General features: G+C 40.9%; 1 protein-coding gene across 1 annotated transcript in view; it reads right to left on the bottom strand.

The window, feature by feature from the left end:
- LOC120571546 (ectonucleotide pyrophosphatase/phosphodiesterase family member 2-like) overlaps positions 1-21195 on the bottom strand; it is an 84702-nt gene that overhangs the window by 62753 nt on the left and 754 nt on the right. Inside the window, exons 2-10 of the mRNA XM_039820549.1 lie at positions 16260-16365; positions 15019-15168; positions 10258-10383; positions 8504-8564; positions 5965-6062; positions 3595-3674; positions 3321-3440; positions 2314-2369; positions 1121-1186 (exon numbers count right to left, since the gene is read on the bottom strand). Coding sequence (XP_039676483.1) covers positions 1121-1186; positions 2314-2369; positions 3321-3440; positions 3595-3674; positions 5965-6062; positions 8504-8564; positions 10258-10383; positions 15019-15168; positions 16260-16365 — 863 coding nt within the window. The remainder of the gene's footprint in view (positions 1-1120; positions 1187-2313; positions 2370-3320; positions 3441-3594; positions 3675-5964; positions 6063-8503; positions 8565-10257; positions 10384-15018; positions 15169-16259; positions 16366-21195) is intronic.

The raw sequence follows: 21195 nt of genomic DNA on the forward strand, positions 1-21195 counted from the left end.
CTAAAGCGAGAGTTTGAAGCATCCTGGAAGAAGTAGGTTTTCTTGAGTGGCAGTAGAAGATGTCTCTCAAACAACTACAATGTTTTGCTAAGTTTGTCACCAAGCTTGAGTCCAAGGCAGATGAATGTCTTCATTTAAAAAACAAATGCTGTGCCATGATAAAAAAAAGAAAAAAAGAAAAACAGTAGGAGCCAGTAAAAATTGACTTTTCGGCCAAGTAGAATGTTTTCAAACCTTAACATTGAACCCTGAGGTACACCTTTCTCACGGCAGACATTTTGACGTGTTTACGTTGACGACGGCTGCATGCAATTTTGGCAATAAGCCACTTTCTTGGCTTATTGGGACCCTAATTGGAACTGAGCCAACATTAATGTTATTAGTTCCACATAGAGCCCGACTGATATTAGAGCGGGCCGATATTTTATATATATATATATATTTATTAGGCATTTTCCAAACTATCGGTATCGGCATTTATAATGGACGATAAATTAATATTTAAAAAATAGAAGAAAAAAAACGGACGAAACCCCCTTCAACCATGTTCTGAGTGTTGCCATTGCATAGTTTGTCCACCAGAGGGTGCTCCACAACGTCCCTGTTGGCAACACTTAGATTTTTTTTTTTTGTTATTTGTTTTTGTTCAAAGTTTCATATCTTACGTTTGTATTTTTATACATTTTATTTATCAGAACTTTAATACATTTTGATGTTCCTCTATTTTGTTGTGACAATAAAACAAACCAGTTTATTTTTAATTATCATATTATTTTAGTGAGGACAAATAAATAACTACAAATAACTGATGTTAGGGAAATCTGTTTGTTTTGTTACGCATTTCTGGATTATTTATTTATATATATATATATATATTAGCCCGATATATCGGAATATCATCATTATTGAATTATATTCAATAAATGTATCGATATCGGCCTTAAAAATCCTGTATCAGTCGGGCTCTAGTTCCACATGTGCTTTTTCTGCTACTGCAAGTCAAAGTGTGTGCCATGAGAAAGACTGGGTTTACAAGACCACAGTCGAGAAGATTTCTAATAAAACAAATCCTGAGTGACATCGAAATTATAAAAAATAAAATAAAAAAAAAGACTTTCACCTTTCATCATCAGGCAGATGCAGCCAGCGCAGGATGGTCAAAATCCTCCGCTCCAGAGGAATCACCCTGGAAACAAAACATGATATTGAATGACGATTTAGAAAGTACAGTAGGATTAGGGCTGCACAATTAATCGCAAATTTTATCGAAATCGCAATATGGCAATATTTGTTAAAAGGCAAAATATGGTTCAAACCATTCTAAAATAAAGGTATTGTCGTACTGCAGAGACGTCCCGGCCTACAAATCGTATCCTACAGAAAACAATCTTTGTTTGGTACAGATCCTCGCAAAAAAAAAAAAAAAAAAATCACACTTCAATCTTTTTTCAAAAAACATTTTTCAATGAAAATGAGAATAATGACACAAAAATGATCATTCCCTCCAATATCGTGAATCACATCGCAATCGCAATATCTGTTAAAATAATCCCAATTATTTTCCTAATATCATGCAGCCCTAAGTAGGATGCCAAAATAATACACACTGACTTTTATCACAGATTCTTCACAGTATATACTTGACTTACTGCGTTTAAAAGAACCACCAAAAAAATAATTTTTTGTTTGTATAAACAAAAAAAGAAAAAGAAAAAGTGGAGCTGATCTGTCTTGAACGATGTCTGAGTGCAACACAAGACACAATTAGAGCAATCGATATGAGCCTAATATCAGGTATTATTCATTTAGAAAGTCCAGTCTGATGTCTGTCTTTTACCACTTTAGCTTTAACATGTTTTCTCGATTCAAATGTTTTTTTGCACAGTGCCTCAACAAGCTGGTGTTTCAGTCCTCAATGGCCTCTGTTGTTGACGGGGTGTGTTTGGGGGGGGGGGTACTGTCCTGTGTCTCTGTATGTTTGGGCCATTGTCTGTCAGTCAGTCACCGGCCGTTGCCCTCGTGATTATTATGTCATGGATATGCAAATGTGTTCTGAGGCGAAACAACTCTGTGTGTGCTGCGATTTAGGTGGAGTGAAGAGAAAAGCATCTTTAAATGATCGTAGGGTAACCTTCTATATCATTTTTCAACCCGGAGCCTATTTCCCCACGTTTTTGTGTCTGAGTGACTGATGGGAACAGTTTTTTTTTTTTTTTTAAACTGGTCCAGTATTAAGCACCCATAGCCTCTTCAAGGTTTTGTAAGTCAACGGTCTGGAGCTATTGAAAAATATTCCAGTACTAACTTAAGTACCAAGGCCAGAAGAAACTAGCTGCTTTCACTCCTTGTTCCTCTGCTGTGATCCAGATCTGTAAAACAGAAACGAGAGGAGGTTGTCAGAAATATAGTCTGGGTTAAAGTTCTGTGTCTATAACGGCGCTTTTCCATTACATGCATTACCTGCTCGACTCGCCTCGACTCTACTCGCCTTTTTTGGTTTTCCAATAACGAAAAAAAGTAGAGAGGCGAGTTGAGCAGGTACCATGTAATGGAAAAACGCCATTTGACCCATCCGCCACCCCAGCCTTCCTCCTTAGGCGGAATTTGGCACTCTTATACCTTACACCTTACTTCCTGCTTTGCTCCCATCATAATTACTAGGGCCACTAGAGGGCGCAGCCATTATAAAGTAAATCGCTGCTTGAACAAACAACCTATGTGGGCGTTTTTCGCAGAGGACGGTCTCCATTTGCCAAATGGTTAGTTACGACAGTGGTGAAACCGAGAGAGAGAGAGAGAGAGAGAGAGAGAGAGAGATAGATAGATAGATAGATAGATAGATAGATAGATAGATAGATACTGTATTGATCCCCAAGTGGCCATTCAAGGTCCCAGTAGCTTAAAGACATCACACACAACATACACATACATCATAAACAGGATGATAAAATAACAAATCCACATGAATAATATGGACAAAAAAAGAAAAGATACTAAGTAAAAACTCTACATGAATGGACTAAGGGATATATACGCATGAGACGCTTGCAGTGCCAGGGCAGGGACTGACCCTGTGATTCAGTATGCATGGTAAGGTCCTCTATGAGAGTGTGTGTCATGGTGGTAGTGCAAATAAGTCCAAGAGACCAGCATTAAATATGGACAATATAAGAGAATAAACGTGTCCTGTGTACTAAACGACATAAAATGTGATATCAGTCTCTCCATCCGATTCAAGGAGTCACAGAGTACAGAGCCGTGGTTTCTTTAGCCGGCCTGATTCCAGTCCAATCGCAGGCTGCTATCTGGAGTTTACTCACAGGCTGCCCGCCCCACCAGCGGTGGTTCAGTTTCTCTCTGCTGCGCAGGCTGAAGGTGGCATTGAACACCGGGTCGTGCATGGTGTTCCCCACAATCCCATGAGACTCTGGGTACAGACCCTGCAGAGGGATCACACAGAGCGATGTCAACTACAGTTAACATATTAAATATCAGTCCTGCAGCAGCGTCACAACACCAACAGGCTGTAGGACCTTTTAAACGTGATGTATCGGCGTTTCGAATTAGACGTACACCGACGTCAGAGTCACTTACCGTGGCTAGGGTGTATAAATTTGGGAAGGTCTTTGATGGGTAGACCGGACGCATGTAGGGTGCCGACGTGCCACACTCGCCTAAGAGGAAACAAATGTAAACTTTTCAGAAAACTTCATAAATACTTACAATTCATTTCAATTATACTTTCATTGTCCCCTTGGGGAAACTTTTCTTGGACTCTGGCGCTGACAACTTTAGCTGCACTTCCAATAACAATTAAGGGCCAGTAGATAGAAACGATCAAAACAGAGTCATTTAATAGAGAAAAATAAAAACGGCAAAAGCGCAATTCAATGAGAGCCACAGCGACTATTTGGGGTCACCCCTACAAGACAAATGTTTGAATGTAAATCATATCCAAGACACGTTTGGGAACCAGTGGAATAGTGAATCGAAAGCTAGTGGCACACTCTGTGCCGGCTTTGTCTTGGAAACACCTGCGAGCGTCATCGTCCTTGTCGCCTGGACCTAACAGATATCAGAAAGAGTTTGCTGTATTCATGTACAATCAGTTGTGCTAACTGACCACGATGTGCTTTTATCAGGCTGGGGGAGACAAGAGGATGATTGTGATGCTGGGACATGAAGTCATAACCATTTGGGGAGATAAAATAGGAGGTGGGTGAGGGACGAAGGGTAAGTTTGTTCCCAGCAACTGACTTTATCCGGTCAGTAAATCATCAGACGTGGGGTGGAGGCTCCGATGTCCCGCATGTTAAATGCAGGGATGCACCGAATCCAGGTTGTGGTTTTTCCCCACTCGTCTTCCTGGCAAAATGTTGCCTATTCTTTTTTTCTTTTTACAGTTAAAATAAAATGAAAAATACACTGCTGTGGACATTGTTTACTTAATTAATGTGTTTACCATGTTAATGCACCGAGGATGGGAGTAGGATTCGGTATTCGGTTTCGGATTTGGCAGAATCTTAACCAGTGGATTCGGTATTCGGCCGAACCCCAAAAATCTGGATTCGGTGCATCCCTAGTTTAAAGTCTCTTCAGGCGGCTCTCCTTCGGGGTTTCTGGCGTGTTGTGTCATGTCTTGCAGTTCCTTTGATTCCTCTTATCTCTTGTCCTTGGCAGAGGGAGCAGATGGGTGACGCAGGAAGTAAAGCAGATTGGGGGGGGGGGGGCACTGATAACCACCGCAGTATTCACGGAGCTGGGTGTTGTTGATTGTTGTTGATTGTTGTTATCACAGTGTAACGATGACGAATTTGAATGAGTTTGCAGGATTCTTTCTGTCAGGTCACTGACCATATCTTTGGGTATATAGTAGGGTATTTTGATGTTTGGTCTCTTTTAGTAGCCTGACGATCCAGACCCACATCAAGATGTTGGGTCTGGGAACTCCCCATTGGCAGGGCTCAATCCGAGGGGCGGGATAAACAGTTGTCTTTCAAATTCCCTCTGCACTCATAGCCAACCAGAGCAACGCTAGTTGATAGATTCAACTTTTGCCGTATCCGGTCGGCAAAACTCCCAACCCAACTTCCTTTTTTAAGAATGACTTCAGTGCCGTTCTTTGTTCTTTTCTCAAAGAAAAGCTGAATTCCAAGTCTTCCAGAGTTGCGGCCAAAGCCGATTCCAAAGATCGCCGTTCGCCAGCAGCAGCAGCAGCAGCCATCTTCTTTGTTTGCAAGTAGCGGGGAATTCACGCAGAACCGTCGCAACTCTGCCGTCATTATGTAAGCCCGCCTACCAACTCTATACACGATGTGATTGGCCTGACCAGAGTTTGGTTTTTCCAGCTCGCAAGCCAACGGAGAGTTGCTACACGACCCTGGTTGCAAATGACATTTGCTGCCGCTAGGGTGCATCTAGATATCTAGGCTACTCTTTTAGATCTTAAACAGCAAATCACCTACAATGAGAGTCGTTCTTTTTCCCTTTCTTTTTAGAATTACTTTCAGTCTTTACCCTGCTGTCTGAAGATGAGAGGAGATCCACAGTCCTGCAGTGGTGCAAATCTGTTCTCAAGTTGTACATTTTGTTGTTGGGGAGGTTTGTTGCTTTCTGTTGTTTCCTTTTTTTGTTGTTGCTAAAAACACGGGTTGATGAGGCGCTCTGCCTGAAAATTATGCAGGCCATACAATAGCGTCGGAAATCTCATCCTCCCATTTCCCAGGTAAATGGTTTATTCTTTACATATGCTTTGCATCAAGAGAGTTCCAGAGAGGCCTGCAACTGGCATCAGCAACAGTATAATCGCTCCCAGGCTCACCCTCCCTCAAACCGCGATGAAAGCGTTCACCACCTACAATATACTCCAAGTGCACAACCCAATAATCAACAAACAACACGAATGAGATCATAAACATATAATATGCGGCTCCTATTGTAATAGAAAAAGTAAAGCAGACGTACTGAGTTTATGTATGTTGGGGGTGACAGAGTTGCCCTTCTTCAGGTAGGAGGCTCTGAACCCGTCGACAGACAGCATGATGAGGGGAGGACGGATGAAGCTGAGCACAACAAGGATGCAAAAGATAGAATTCACAGGTGGCAGTTGTGTCATATTCAAATGTAATAAAGAGAAAACATTCAGCGATTGTCTCGTGATCCACAAATGAATTCATTTTAAAGAGACAGGTATAGGTCCCTTAAAACTAAGGGACCTATACCACTAAGAAAAATCCTTAAACATTTCTAATCTAATTGGAGTCCTCCTAAATGGTTGGGTTTCTGTAAATTATAGAGTGTGGTCTAGACCTACTCTATCTGTAAAGTGTCCTGACATAACGTCTTGTTATGATTTGACACTATAAATTAAATTGGATTTAAGGCTGGGCGATACGGAGAAAATCCGATATCACGATATTCTTGACCAAATACATCGATGTCGATATTGCGACGATATTTTCCAGCCGACTATGTTTACATGCGTGCACAAAAATTCAATTCAATTTTATTTATAGTATCAAATCATAACAAGAGTTATCTCAATACACTTTACAGATAGAGTAGGTCTAGACCACACTCTGTAATTTACAAAGACCCAACAATTCCAGTAATTCCCACAAAAATAGCGTGATGCTGAAACAAATCCGCAGTTCTTCAAATGATATTCCCTGAAAATGTATTAGTATGTGCTTGTTATTATCAATTTAGACAACACAATTGTGTATCACGATATAAGTTTTCATCACGATACGATTCCATTGAAAGACAATAAATTATCATAGTGAGATATCGCCCAGCCCTTATTGAATAGAATCAAATGGAAGTAAAGGACAGTTGTTTTTCTATATTGGCCAGTTCAGACCTTGTCAACTTTTAAAAAGAAAGGTATTGAATAAATATGGTGGGGGGGAATGCATACAGCATTGTATTGCGATATCTTCCGTGGCAATACTGTGTCGATACACAGACGCCAAGTATCGATCTATTATTATACGTGTCGGTCAGTTTGTCTGCTTGACAATCCCATTTTGCAACAATAAAAATTGAAGTGAAATAAACAAACAGATGTTGACAAAGTTTCCTTTTGAAAAATTGACATGTGATTTGATCCTGTTAATTTATTCAGAGCATCACACCCCCACAGTGCCTTCTGAGTACATTTTGACCAAGGAGAAGATGCAGGAAAGAGTTCAAATTTCATTGTGCAAAATCTATTAAAGTGCTCATATTATGCTAATTTTCAGGTTTATAATTGTATTTAGAGGTTGTACCTCAACAGCTTTACATGGTTTAATTATTTATTTATTTTTTTTGTACTGCACATTGCTGCAGCTCCTCTTTTCACCCTGTGTGTTGAGCTCTCTGTTTTAGCTACAGAGTGAGGCCTCTCACTTCTGTCCCATCTTTGTTGGGAGTCGCGCATGCGCAGTACCTCAGTAAGGACTACTAGCCAGCCAGAAGCAGAGTATGAGGGCGTGCCCTGACAGTACCTAGGTAAGGACTACTAGCCAGTCAGAAGCAGAGTATGAGGGCGTGCCCTGACAGTATCTAGGTAAGGACTACTAGCCAGTCAGAAGCAGAGTATGAGGCCGTGCCCTGACAGTACCTAGGTAAGGACTACTAGCCAGTCAGAAGCAGAGTATGAGGGCGTGCCCTGACAGTACCTAGGTAAGGACTACTAGCCAGTCAGAAGCAGAGTATGAGGCCGCGCCCTGACAGTACCTAGGTAAGGACTACTAGCCAGTCAGAAGCAGAGTATGAGGGCGCGTGCCCTGACAGTACCTAGGTAAGGACTACTAGCCAGTCAGAAGCAGAGTATGAGGGCGTGCCACGCTAGCAGCTAGGCGAGCATTATAACGTGTGTTACAAAGTGACCTCGTCTGTCTCTGAAGTAAAGGCTGGACTACAATAGAGCTGTTTGGAGCAGTTGGTGAACAGTGTTTTCTGTTGGAGATGGTAAGTCCCTTTGGGGGGGACTTTGGGCTTTTTCACTTTGTAAACCTATAACGTGCACAAATAAATATATATGACACGATAAAGGAAAGGGAAAAAGCTAAAAAGCATAATATGAGCACTTTAAGGTAATCAGATCAACTTGCTGGCAGCAGAGCTGCCACTCTGTGGCGCTGAAAACCCTACACCTTTCAGTAGGGTACACAGCAGTGGGAGGGCACGTCAACTTTAAACATGTAGTTGACGGTTAGTTATTAACACGTGTAGTCTTCTTTTTGTCACATGCTAGTCTGGCTTACCGGATGTCTCTATTGCAAGAGAACCGTCGCGTTTTCCCCTCATCCCAAAATAGATAAGGGGTGCAGCCAGACCAAATCAAATAGAAATTGGGGAAAAGTATCGCAATATGTTTAAAATCATGAAAAAAATATCGTATCGTGATGATATTGTATCGTGAGGCCTCTGGTGATTCCCACCCCTAATAATTATAAAAAACATTTTCATCCCCCTATAATCTTGCGATTAATTGCTGAGTCAGCTTCAGACTCACCCTGCGGGACATTCGGCGCTCTTGATCTCCTCGCAGCCGCCGTGCACCCACGAAGTCTCACCTTCACGTGGAAACAACAACACAGAGCCATTACCTACCTTCATGCACGTTCATTCCTTCATTTCTCACATAATGTCACATCTAACTATAAATCGAGGAATCTCTGTGAGTGTGTGTGTGTGTCTCCGGCATGCGCAGTACAGCAGTGGTTAATCTAGTATAAAGTACTTTAAATCAATACTTGAGTAAATGTTATGGTATCTTACCAGAAAATGACTTTGGTAGAAGTTAAAGTCACCTTTTGGAATATTACTTAAGTAAAAGTCTTAAAGAATCTAATATTTACTGTACTTATGTATCAAATGTAACTTACTTATGTTAAATGTACTTAATTATTAGAAGTAAAAGTTAAGTTATTGTGGCTTCCTTATAATGAAGCTGCAAGCAGAGATACAGGAGGCCAGGCAATCAGCGCGTTACGGCACTGCACTACACGAGGAATACATACGGGATATGCGATAATGTTGTTGAATATCGCGGTAACGATATTACTTAATAAATAAATAGATATTAAAGTGTTCTGCTGCTTTTAGTATTCTGCTAAACATGCAACACATTGCTTGTTGAATTTAAAACAAATAAAAGGAAATCATTACAAATTGAACACTGAACTGAACATAAATGGCACCACTAAAAAAAGACTGTGCCGGGTTTTTTTCCGATACTTGAGCTGTGTTCAAAACCGTTCCCTCGTTCACTCCCTCACTATTCCCTATAGAGCAGGGGTCGTCAACGTTTTTTAAGCCAAGGACCCTTAACTGAAAGGGAGACGGATCAGGGACCCCCTACTACATATATTAAACTGGGCCTACAATAACGTGTAGGGCAGCCTAAAGCCTTTATACATACTTTTTTGTGTAGGATAAAAAGCTATTAAAATAATAATCGTTGGCATGATTTTATAAATCTGTGTCACAGTGAATCCTTATTAACTGTATCTGTGGATGGTTACCTTAGTGACTACCTTATAGGCCAGTACGCTTGTCATCACTGGGGATTCATATTTGCTAGTAATATGTTAGAATTATGTTAAGACATTTTAATTCATGAAAAAACTTTGAAAGATTGACAATAATTTGGAGCCTCCCCCCCTGCAGTGAATCTGAGGACCCCCCCCCCCAGGAGTCCCGGACCCCTGTTGAAGATCTCTAGTGAACTACATAGGGAACGGCCAAAGGAGATTTCGGACACTTCGGCCCAGCATCATTTACAAAGGTGCTCTAAGCGATGTTGGGTGACGTCACTTCTTGCTGACGTTCGAAGTATTGTCAAACAAAACGGAGGCTAGCTCGCCCCTCCCTCCTCCTCATCCCAGCCACGCCCCCTCCCTTCCGTGCTTTCGCGCACTACTGTTGTTAAATTGCAATGATCGGCAGGATCATTTAAAAAGGCAACCGCAACTACATTTTTTTTTGTACAGCCCTGTTTCTGATACCGTGGCGGCAGAAATGTTGCCACGGTGGGCTGCCACTACAAAATCAACATAGAGGAAACACTGCATAGTCCTCATAAATCCACCACAGTTTAGAACGCCAATCACAAAATCCGGTTGGAATTTCCCCGCAGCACCGGAGCAAAAATCCCGGGGAAGTGTGACGCGAAGGGCACAGGCTAATATCGCAGCAGCGACAAAAAACACGACACATCGGGCAGCCCTACTGGGCTCGTAGAGACAGGATCTTGGGAGAGAGTACCATTGCAGAGTGACTTAAAGTTGGAGCAGCAGTCCCCTCTCTCCAGGCAGTCGTCCGAGCAGTGGCAGGCGTGGCTGTCATTCCTCTCCTCCCCACAGCGATCCTGCGTGCACTCGAAGCCTCCCGCTGCGGGACACACAGGAAGGAGGGGAAAAAAAGTTCAACACGTATCACGTCATCGCCGTCACGGATGCATACATTGAACATACATTGAACTGTGAATTCAATCTCAGGCACTTAAACGTCTGTAACAATTCTCCAATTACAAGCGCAGCAGACATTGTAAAAAAAATAATAATAATAAGGAGCTCATGATCGTAGAATTCATCTGGAGAGATTTTGGGGGTTTTGGACAAAGTCCCACTGCTTAATGTTTTCAAGATGAGACTGCGGTTTTTACTCTCTTCACCATGGCCAAGGTCTAAATCAGCATCAGATGAAAATTGCCGTTTTGGTGAACTCCAGGACAGATGCCCTTTGTTCACGTTATAATCAGCTACAGCAGAAAGCACTTATCGTGTTGTGTTAACGGAGCCTTTCTGAGTACTGGAGCTACGGCTGTGTAGCGTTCCAAACAAATGCTGCTACTACTTAGCTGTAACCCAGGAGAAGAAGCAGCATTAAATGTGTGTGAATCTGTTCAAATATGTGTACAAAAAGTGCAAATAAACCTTGTTGCGCTTGGGTGACATGCTCCTTTATCACCATGAACACACACACACACACACACACTCTCTGTAGTTTATTTGGACTCAATCCCACACACACTGTCTTGCTGCCACAGATACGCACTAGAGCAGCAAATATGGATTGATCCGCAGCTGAAAATAGTCCCCAATTAATGCACTTTTTCCTCCTGTTTAAGTAACATTTGATTTAAGGGGAATACTGAGCCATTTTCTTTAGAAACTACAGTTTTTTGTGAGGCGTTTAGAAAGAATTCCCATCTAGTGTAGGAACCAACGGGCTTTGAGTCCCACAGAAAGGGGTAGGGAAGACAGAAAGTTATCGAAAGGCGGACTTACACATTGTTGGTTTTGATCTTTTCATGGACTTTGTTGACAATACGAAAAATATAGGATAATACCAGCCTTATTATCCTTGAAGATACAAGTAAGTACAACATGCATTTAATCACTTGTTTCTAGGCCAAAGGTCTAGGCCCGCTTGCATAAACTACAGTACTTTTTGTCCCGATTTGATTCTTTCACGATACATGGGTGCCAATTCCATTTGTGTTGCGATTTTCATTTATTGAGATTCTAGAAGTATTTCGGTATACTTTCGGCCATTCGGTAGTATTGAGTGCTGCAATTTTATTTTCCTTGTTGCATAATACACTTCTAGAGACAATATACCATGAGACATTTATAAAAACGAATTGTTTTCTAAGAAGAATGCACATCACATGCAACATGTAAGGTGCCGTGTGTGAATAGTTAAGCAAGAAAATCCTTTTTTTTATACAGGAATTATTTTAATATTAATATTAAAAGGTCCCATGGCATGAAAATGTCACTTTATGAGGTTTTTTAACATTAATATGCGTTCCCCCAGCCTGCCTATGGTCCCCCAGTGGCTAGAAATGGTGACAGGTGTAAACTGAGCCCTGGGTATCCTGCTCTGCCTTTGAGAAAATGAAAGCTCAGATGGGCCGATCTGGAATCTTCTCCTTATGAGGTCATAACAAGCAAGGTTACCTCCCCTTTCTCTGCTTTGCCCACCCAGAGAATTTGGCCCACCCATGAGAGAGAGAGAGACATCATGGCTTGCAAACAGGCAAAGTGGCAGTTGGTCAAGGCCACACCCCCACCCTCCACCTTGCCCCCCCCTCTCTGATCCTCAATAGCATTTAAAGCTACAGACACAGAAATGGCCCATCCTAAGGAAAGCTCATTGTGGGACTGGCTCTAGTGGCTGTAATTCTGCACCACGGCTGTATTTCGGGAAAGAGACTTCAGATACAGTATTAGGGGACCACTAAGGTCTATATAAAAGAGACTTCAGATACAGTATTAGGGGACCACTAAGGCCTATATAAAAGAGACTTCAGATACAGTATTAGGGGACCACTAAGGCCTATATAAAAGAGACTTTAGATACAGTATTAGGGAACCACTAAGGTCTATATAAAAGAGACTTCAGATACAGTATTAGGGGACCACTAAGGTCTATATAAAAGAGACTTCAGATACAGTATTAGGGGACCACTAAGGTCTATATAAAAGAGACTTCAGATAAGTATTAGGGGCCACTAAGGCCTAATAAAAGAGACTTCAGATACAGTATTAGGGGACCACTAAGGTCTATATAAAAGAGACTTCAGATACAGTATTAGGGGACCACTAAGGTCTATATAAAAGAGACTTCAGATACAGTATTAGGGGACCACTAAGGTCTATATAAAAGAGACTTCAGATACAGTATTAGGGGACCACTAAGGTCTATACAAAAAGACTTCAGATACAGTATTAGGGGACCACTAAGGTCTATACAAAAAGACTTCAGATACAGTATTAGGGGACCACTAAGGTCTATATAAAATCATCCAAAGAGCACCATGTCATGGGACCTTTAACAACTGTGCTTTTCAGGTGTTGCGCTAATCACTCCACCCAAGTAGCAGTGCTTCGCCTTCTGAGAATATAGTTCCCAGTATGTATAGGTTAGAAGATGGCTGTGTCTCATATGACCTTGTTATTTGTACACGCTGTGACTATACAAATCACAACATGTAAATAGAAAAAATGTCGGCGTTATTTTGTCACTTATTGGGAGCAGTAGGCTAGATGGAGCCGGTTACCTCCAGGATCTGTGCTAAGCTAGGCTAGCGCTGGGTAGGTCAGACAGAGTTATGACACGCACGGAGATGAGAAGGGTATGTATGGACTTGTCTAACTCTGGGGGATACGGTGAATACGCTGAAGTCCCAATAAGCCGTCGTGTTCCTTTAAGTTTAAAATATTTCCCTAACCTAGAGGGTTAGACTAAGGTTTTTTACAGTAGTGACTGAAATAGTACAGCATATCAGTTACCTTGCTTTCTAAGGCTTCACTCACAATGTTGACAGCATTATTGTCAGTGTTAGCTAGGGTTGGGCGATTATATCGGCGATTGGCTAAGTAAAATTACAGTAGGGATGCTAATGATTAACCCTTTAACCGTTAGCCGACAATAATAATAGCTTTCCAGTCAAAAAAATATGGCTATTAAAAGTCCTTGCAGTGACCGCCAACGTAGCCTAAGAGCTAACGTTAACTAAACAGAAATTGAACAGACAGAAAACAAGAGAATGCATTACGTTAGCTTGAGAGCATCGGAAAGTTATCAAAATACATGAAATAAACTCAAATTTACTTAAACCCAAACAAATGCAATACGCATACCTTGTAGCCAATCTCGACTGGAGCTAAACTCCTTTTTTCTTACTTTCCCCGTTCATTTTAACACTTCTTTCGCTCTTTTTCTCCAGGTGATGTTACCTTGTCTGCGCTGGTTTACGTACCGCGTTTCTTTTGTTGGTAAGTTCCGCTTCTTACATGTACATAGTGACCTTTCAAAATAAACTTCCGTTTAAACAGGAAACATTAATTAAAAACAATGCATTACGAAGAAAAACTTAAAAACCTTATTCTTCGTCACTTACAAATACTATCAGTTAAACAGTATTATTAAAACAAAAGTACAAAAAGTTTTAATAAACGTCTAGCATTGTAAAAGAAAAATTGGCAAAACAATCTATTTCTTAACTGCTAGTTAACTTGCTAGGGCAAACTCATAGATATATATATATAGCCTACATATATATATATATATATATATATATATATATATATATATATATATATATATATATATATATATATACACTAGATGTTGCTTGGCTGCTGCTGTTCATTGCGTATATATCTATGGGGCAAACTTTGCACTAATACGTAGCATTTTAAGTTGCTTTTTTTCCCTGCTAAGCTAGCTAGCAGTTGTTTGCGGATGCTGAGCGTGGAATAGTACATCCGAGCGTCCTGGATGGGTGGACTGGGACTCCGTTTCCCGTTTGTCAGTTAACGGTTAATGATCGGTTAACGAATTCAGCTATTATATAGTCAGAAAGAAAAGAAAAAAATCTTAATTAGCAACCCTAGTCGCCGTTTGTTTTGTTTTCTGGGCGATTTTTGTCATTTTATTTTTGCTAATTTAACGGTCTGCCTCCGAAGAATGAGTGAGAGCAGCTGCTACAAAACAGCTTGTTGACTACACCCCCTGTTGAAGATCTCTACTTTATTGCCATGCAATTAAGTTGCTAGTGATTTGGTGCAGTGTGCTCATTACAAAAAAAAAACAGAAAGCATTCATAGCAGGACAGTCAATACCTGTTAAAAACACATGTAGACACATATTGACACAACCCCGATCCCCCTTCCCCACAAATGCATATTCAACCCATAATGTTAAAGGTACACTGTCTAGTGTTTTAACATCACTGTACAAATTTGAAAAGCCTGCACCGCACTTCAGTTCATAATGGAGGATCGTACTCATGCCGAGCCACACTATTAGAAGACATGTTGTCATAGCTTCTTGGTACATAACGGCTACCGTAGTTGCAACACGCATTTGAAAAAGCGAGGCGCGTGAGAGAGCACTATTCGTTTGAACGCAAAATAGGCCTACAATTTCACCGCTAGATGTTAGAAATTCCTACACGGTGTACCTTTTTAAAGAAGGTAAACCCAGAAGAGGCGATTGCGACATCAGACTGACCTGTTTTCAGACAGTGATCGTCGAAGTCAAAGCAGCAGCTGTAGTAGGTCTTACACAGATTGTCACATCTGCATCCCGGAGGTTTGGCCTCCTCCAGCTCAAAGCAGCGGCCCTTGCAGGAGCCCGCTGAGCTGACCCACTCTGAGACCACTGGAGGGAGGAGAGTTAGACACAACCGCTGCAAACATACTGTATTCATCTGCAAAATACAAATCTGTTTTCTTTTCTTAAGATGCCTAACTGTCACCTCATGTGAAAAGACACATGTTTACGGCTTTAAAGAACCGTACATCGTGTACGTGCAGTGCACAAAGTATTCATGCGGGTTAACGGCTGCTAACTACAAACAGCACATATTGCAAATAACTACAAGCTGTTTTTTCAGAACTCTGCAGGCAGCCTTTGGTTTCAATTCACGTCAATGCACAATGAAACAAACGGAGCCGAATAATAGTCTGTTCTGTTCTGTCAAGGTTTAGTTTTAGTCACATGTGAGGGGGCTGTTTTGTAAACTCATTAGTAGGCTTATCTGAACTTTGAGTCCCAGCCGGCAAACTTTATCCTTATTTTTCCCACATCCACGTTTGCCTTTTGTTCGTCTCCTGGAATATAAGTCATGCAATGGTTTTCTGCAGCTTACTATTTATTCTGAGATGTCAGAGCATCCAAATGCCCCCCATCTTGCAAGTATAGTGCTACAAGATGATACAATTATACATTTCACTGTGATGGTATTAAATCTCTGTAGGTTATGCATTTTAATAGCAGAGTAAAACACACTTACTTTTGTAAATGAACTGCAATAATGTTAAGTATTCTCACTTGTTAGGGCTACGGCATGTAAAACTACCAGTTTGGTGATTTCAAGCATGTATAACCAGCTTTATTTGACTACAGTACATGAGGAATTGTTTAGATTTAGGGCTGGGCGATATATCGATATTTTATCGATATCGTGATATAAGACTAGATATTTTATTAGATTTTGGATATCGTAATATGGCATAACTGTTGTCTTCTCCTGGTTATAAAGGCTGCATTACAGTAAAGTGATGTCATTTTCTGAACTTACCAGACTTTGTTAAAGCACCATTGTCAACCCTACAATATCGTCCCAATATCGACATCAGGGTATTTGGTGAAGAATATCGTGATATCTAATTTTTCTCCATATCGCCCAGCCCTATTTCGAATGTATAAAAGCGGATTTGTCCTGCGTCAAACATGGAGGCTGTTCTCACCTTTAGTGTGAGCTGGAGGGTTGTCTCCTCCCTCTCCAGGTCTACTGGCTTGGAAAACATAAGCTCTGCTGACATCAGTACCCCAAAGACAGAACGCAACCACTACCTGCGGAAAAACCACAGACTTACATTCAATTATTTTGTCATTGACTCCAATAAGCAACTTCAAAGGGTCAAAGCAGCTCGGCAGAAACTCTGGGACTTACTTAATGCCACTTAATGGAGATGTTCACCAAAATAAGGTCACTGTGCTACCTCGTAGCCCTAACTAGGAGTTTATTTTCTTCTCCATTGAGACACGTTCATTGTGTTCCACATTTCATGTTTATTTGAATAGGGACAGATGCTACGACATAGACATTTGTGCAACAAAAGTTTTTTTTCAAATCAGCCCGAGAGTGCGTCAGCCCTTCTGCCAGAACTCCCAGATTGCCACATATTGCCAAACCATATGCTTTGATGTTGTGGCGAAAAGCTGTCGCATTTGCTGTCACATTGTGGTATTTGCTGTCGCATTGTGGCATTTTCTGCCGTGGTTTGCACTACACGGCCAGCGTACCGCCCCCTTTGGAGGGGGGTGGGGGGGGGTTAGGGTTATAACCGGGGGTGTCTGGTGGTCGTCCCAAAGGAAATATTAAGCATCAAATGCTTAATTTCCTGCATTCTGGGGAATATTTCTGCAACAATTTGTGCCTTTTCTGCATGCATTATGCACATCTTAACAAATATTTGCTTGCCACAGCATTTAAACTCTTTATCCCCGCCAGTTTTGATTATTACATATTATACTTATTACATAAATTACGCCTATGGTTACGTGGAAATTTGGCGCTTTTATGATTCGTCACCATAATTCCTGCTTTGCTCGAACAAATGACGTCTGGGAGCGTTTTTCAGGGGATGACAGTCTCTCATGTTCACATCTCACCAAAGGGGTTGGAGTTCAACAGGCAGCCAGGAATGGAAACCCTAGAAAAGTTGAGTGTTGTGTGATTCCACTGCTTATAGCCCAGAGAGAAGAGCCCACTTCAGATAAAGGTTCACACAATGTGCTGCACAGAGCCGAGGAAGATGTTCACAGCAGCTTCAGTGGGCTTGGATCATGTTAAACTGCTCTACAGAGCCAAATCACAGGCGCTTAGCTGGGAAATAAACATATATGGCAGCTTTTTGGCTCCTATTTGGAACAGAGAGCCAAAGTCACACCCTTCTACTTCCAGTCTATGGGACCGATCTTTAGAAAAAATATGAATGGGAGTCAATAGAGAGATAATAATTATTTTTTGGTCCTGTTCGAATTGTGCCATGCATTTCACAAATGATGTGCGTAAATTTAAAATATAATTTTACATGTCAAGAGATAAACGATTTGAGGTAAAGAGGTTGAACAACATTATCTTTTGTGGGAGATCGCTTAGTGAACTACATCTCTCGTCTCGAACAATATACGTCACCAGAGAAATATGTGTCCTTGTCGAGCGAAAATGTGGTGCGACTTGGACTTGTAGTCCGTCTTAATTACATTTTCCAATATTTTTACTTTAATTTTTTTTAAAAAAAAAAATTATTTTTTAAAAAAAAAATTTTTTTTTTTTTTAAAAAAAAAAATATATAAAAAAAAAAAAAAAAAAAAAAAAAAAAAAAAATATTTTTTTTTTTTTTCTTTTATTACTTTTTTTTTTTTTCATAGGTCCCATGGAGGCAAACGGAAAGGGCGGGACTTCGGCTTTCTATTAAATACATGCACTTGGTCGGTGACTCGTCATAGCTGGGGGCGTGGCCTGTGGCGGAGTCGCTGTGGGGGAAAACAGTCCTTTCTCCCTGACCGGATAACATAACATAACATACTCAAAAGCACTTTCACCGCTTGGTAGAGCAAGATACATAATAAAAAAAAATGGTGATGGTGATGGTGATGGGGAGGCAAGGTGGGGGTTGGGGGGGTTGATGGCGGTATGGTCGGATTGTCCGTACATTATATGTGACTGGACAAACGACCCAACGGAACGGCCAGAGGTGTCGTTTCCCCAACATTTTTTGTTAACGTTAGCTACCTGATTGAGTCTCCAGGTAAGAGACAGCTAACGTTAACCGTTACCTAATCTTAGATGATTCAATCTGACTGTATCATCAGTAACTTTATCCCAGGGTCATCAAACAGTCTGCTGTTATCCCACGTTCATTAAAGCTATATTAAAGACAAGTATGTCTAAACATGTTAAATGAATAAATTCCATGTTACTGTTCCAGTTTGGACTGTAGCAGCGACGTTAGTGGTATTAACACCGGCTCCGTCTGTCTATTCGGCAGTATATAAAACTTAAAGCTACATTGTGTAAGAATTTCTCCCATCTAGCGGTGAAATTGTATATGACAACCAACTGAAAATTACTTTCTAGCCCTTCCTCTTATGCTGGCCGAACCCAAAATTAGCTCTCTCCACGTTTACACGCAGCTGTTCTAGCCACTCCAATATTAACTTTGGTCTTGTCGCGTTGTCGTTTTAATTCTCTTTTTCGCTTCCCTGGCGAGTAATCTCCCCCTTGCATTCGTCCTTGGTGCCAATAGGTGGAGGGGGGGAAAGGCGGGGGGGCTTTGTGATTAATGTAAAGATTTTAAAGATGGCGTGCTTTCGCCGTAAACACTAAAGACGAAACAAGTAATACATCTCCATATAACATCCCAGCGGCTGTCGTTTAAACCGTACGCCCAGTCGTTCATGTGTATCGAACAAACGGGTCACATGGGTTTGCTTTCTCCGGAAATTAAAGCAAAGACTAGACGTTCAGAACACGATCTCGATCAATTCGTATCTAGTAAAAGTTTACGAAATGCTGTCTTTCTGAAAACATTTTCGCTGCAAAAAACGCAGTTCTAAACAGGTAGGGAAAAGATTTTTGTCAGATTTTGAGAGACTCTAGTCCCACCTTCCCATTCGCGCTTTCCGGTGAGTTCCGATCGCCCCCGCCGGACGGCGATCGCCCGTCTTCCGTACCGACAGCCCCCAGACGGACAACGGCACGGGACACACCGAAGAGATTCGAGTCACTGACCTCGCCAGACTGTCCCACGGCCGATAATCGGCCCTGTGTGTCAGCACCTTTAGAAGCTTTGTGCTGGGGAGAGACCTGGCCTGTGTTCAATGTGTGTGCAACTGTACTAACGATAAAAAATTTTGAATTTCCCCTCGCGGGATAAATAAGGGCATTCTTCTTCTTTGTATGACAGGCTTATGGTGTTGTCATTTATACATATGTTTATTTGGTTTACAGTTTATTGTCTATTTTATTATTTTGTTGTATGGTCTTCAATTTTGTAGTTACTGTGTCCTCTTTTCTTGATTTTTGTCTGGGTGGGTGGTGATGACGAGGGTCAATTGTAGGTTTTGTGTGTTGTTTTAAAAATAAATAAAAATTGTTAATCACAAAAAAGAAAATGTTTTTCAGTGAAATAAAATGTAATTTTGCATCATTTCGGACCATTATTATTATTATCACCACATCTGTGTCTAAAACAGACATAATAAATGTCATTGTGTTAATATTTTGTGAAGGCACCAATAGACAACCCTACAATATCGCCGCAATATCGACATCAAGGTATTTGGTCAAGAATATTGTAATATTTGATTTTCTCTATTTTGCACGGTTCTACATGATGTCAAGGTGTCCAATCTCAGGTGTCTTCCAAATAATTCTACAGTTATTTATGATGATGATGATGATGATGATGATCAAACCTCCAACTTGACAGATGGAAATGAGGACAGTACACAGTGTAACCATACCACTGTTGCTTACCTTTACCTCCCCCAGGTAAACAAACCTGTTGACAATGAGCAGTTCCTGGCATCCATCATCATCATAGATGAAGGCAAATAACAGAACCGCTAAAGCAGTCTGGTAAGTTCAGAAAATGACATCACTTTACTGTAATGCAGCCTTTAAAACCAGGAAAAGACAACAATTGTGTCACATCACGATAGATATCCAAAATTTAAAGTGCTCATATTATGCTTTTTGGCTTTTTCCCTTTCCTTTATTGTGTTGTATATCTTTTTTGTGCATGTTATAGGTTTACAAAGTGAAAAGCCCAAAGTCCACCCAAAGGGACTTACCATCTCCAACAGAAAACACTGTTCACCAACTGCTCCAAACAGCTCTATTGTAGTCCAGCCTTTACTTCAGAGACAAACGTGGTCACTTTGTAACACACGTTATAATGCTCGCCTAGCTGCTAGCATGGCACACCCTCATACTCTGCTTCTGACTGGCTAGTAGTCCTTACCTAGCTACTGACAGGGCACGCCCTCATACTCTGCTTCTGACTGGCTAGTAGTCCTTACCTAGGTACTGTCAGGGCATGCCCTCATATTCTGCTTCTGACTGGCTAGTAGTCCTTACCTAGGTACTGTCAGGTCACGCCCTCATACTCTGCTTCTGACTGGCTAGTAGTCTTTACCTAGCCCTCATGTTGTCCTCGGGTCAAATTTGACCAGTTTTCAAAGTTTCTATATCATACATTTGGATTTCTTTTAACCCAATTGCGCCAAAATAACATGGATGGTTCCATAAGACTCTTCACAAAGGAAATTAAGGATCAGATCTCTATTTTCATAGAATTTTGGGTGCTGTTTTCAATTTATAGCATTATCCTGACTAAACTTTGACAGATCTGTGATTATCCATTACCTTCATTCCACTGATCTTAACGATTAGTCAAAATCATTCATAATTTCTGCTTTTTTCTTGCACAAACATTTCATATAAATGAGGTTTATTGACCATGAATTCCAAAAATAAGTGTAAAACTAGTGCAAATAAATAGGTCTAGTGGTGAATATGCTGGTGTTAATGGAAAAAAGTGCCAAAAACGTTGAAATAAGTAACAAAAAAGTAAAAAAAAAAAAAAAAGCATAATGTGGGGAAAAAGCAAC

Source organism: Perca fluviatilis, chromosome 13 (assembly GCF_010015445.1).
Source record: "Perca fluviatilis chromosome 13, GENO_Pfluv_1.0, whole genome shotgun sequence".
Classification (NCBI taxonomy): Eukaryota; Metazoa; Chordata; class Actinopteri; order Perciformes; family Percidae; genus Perca; species Perca fluviatilis.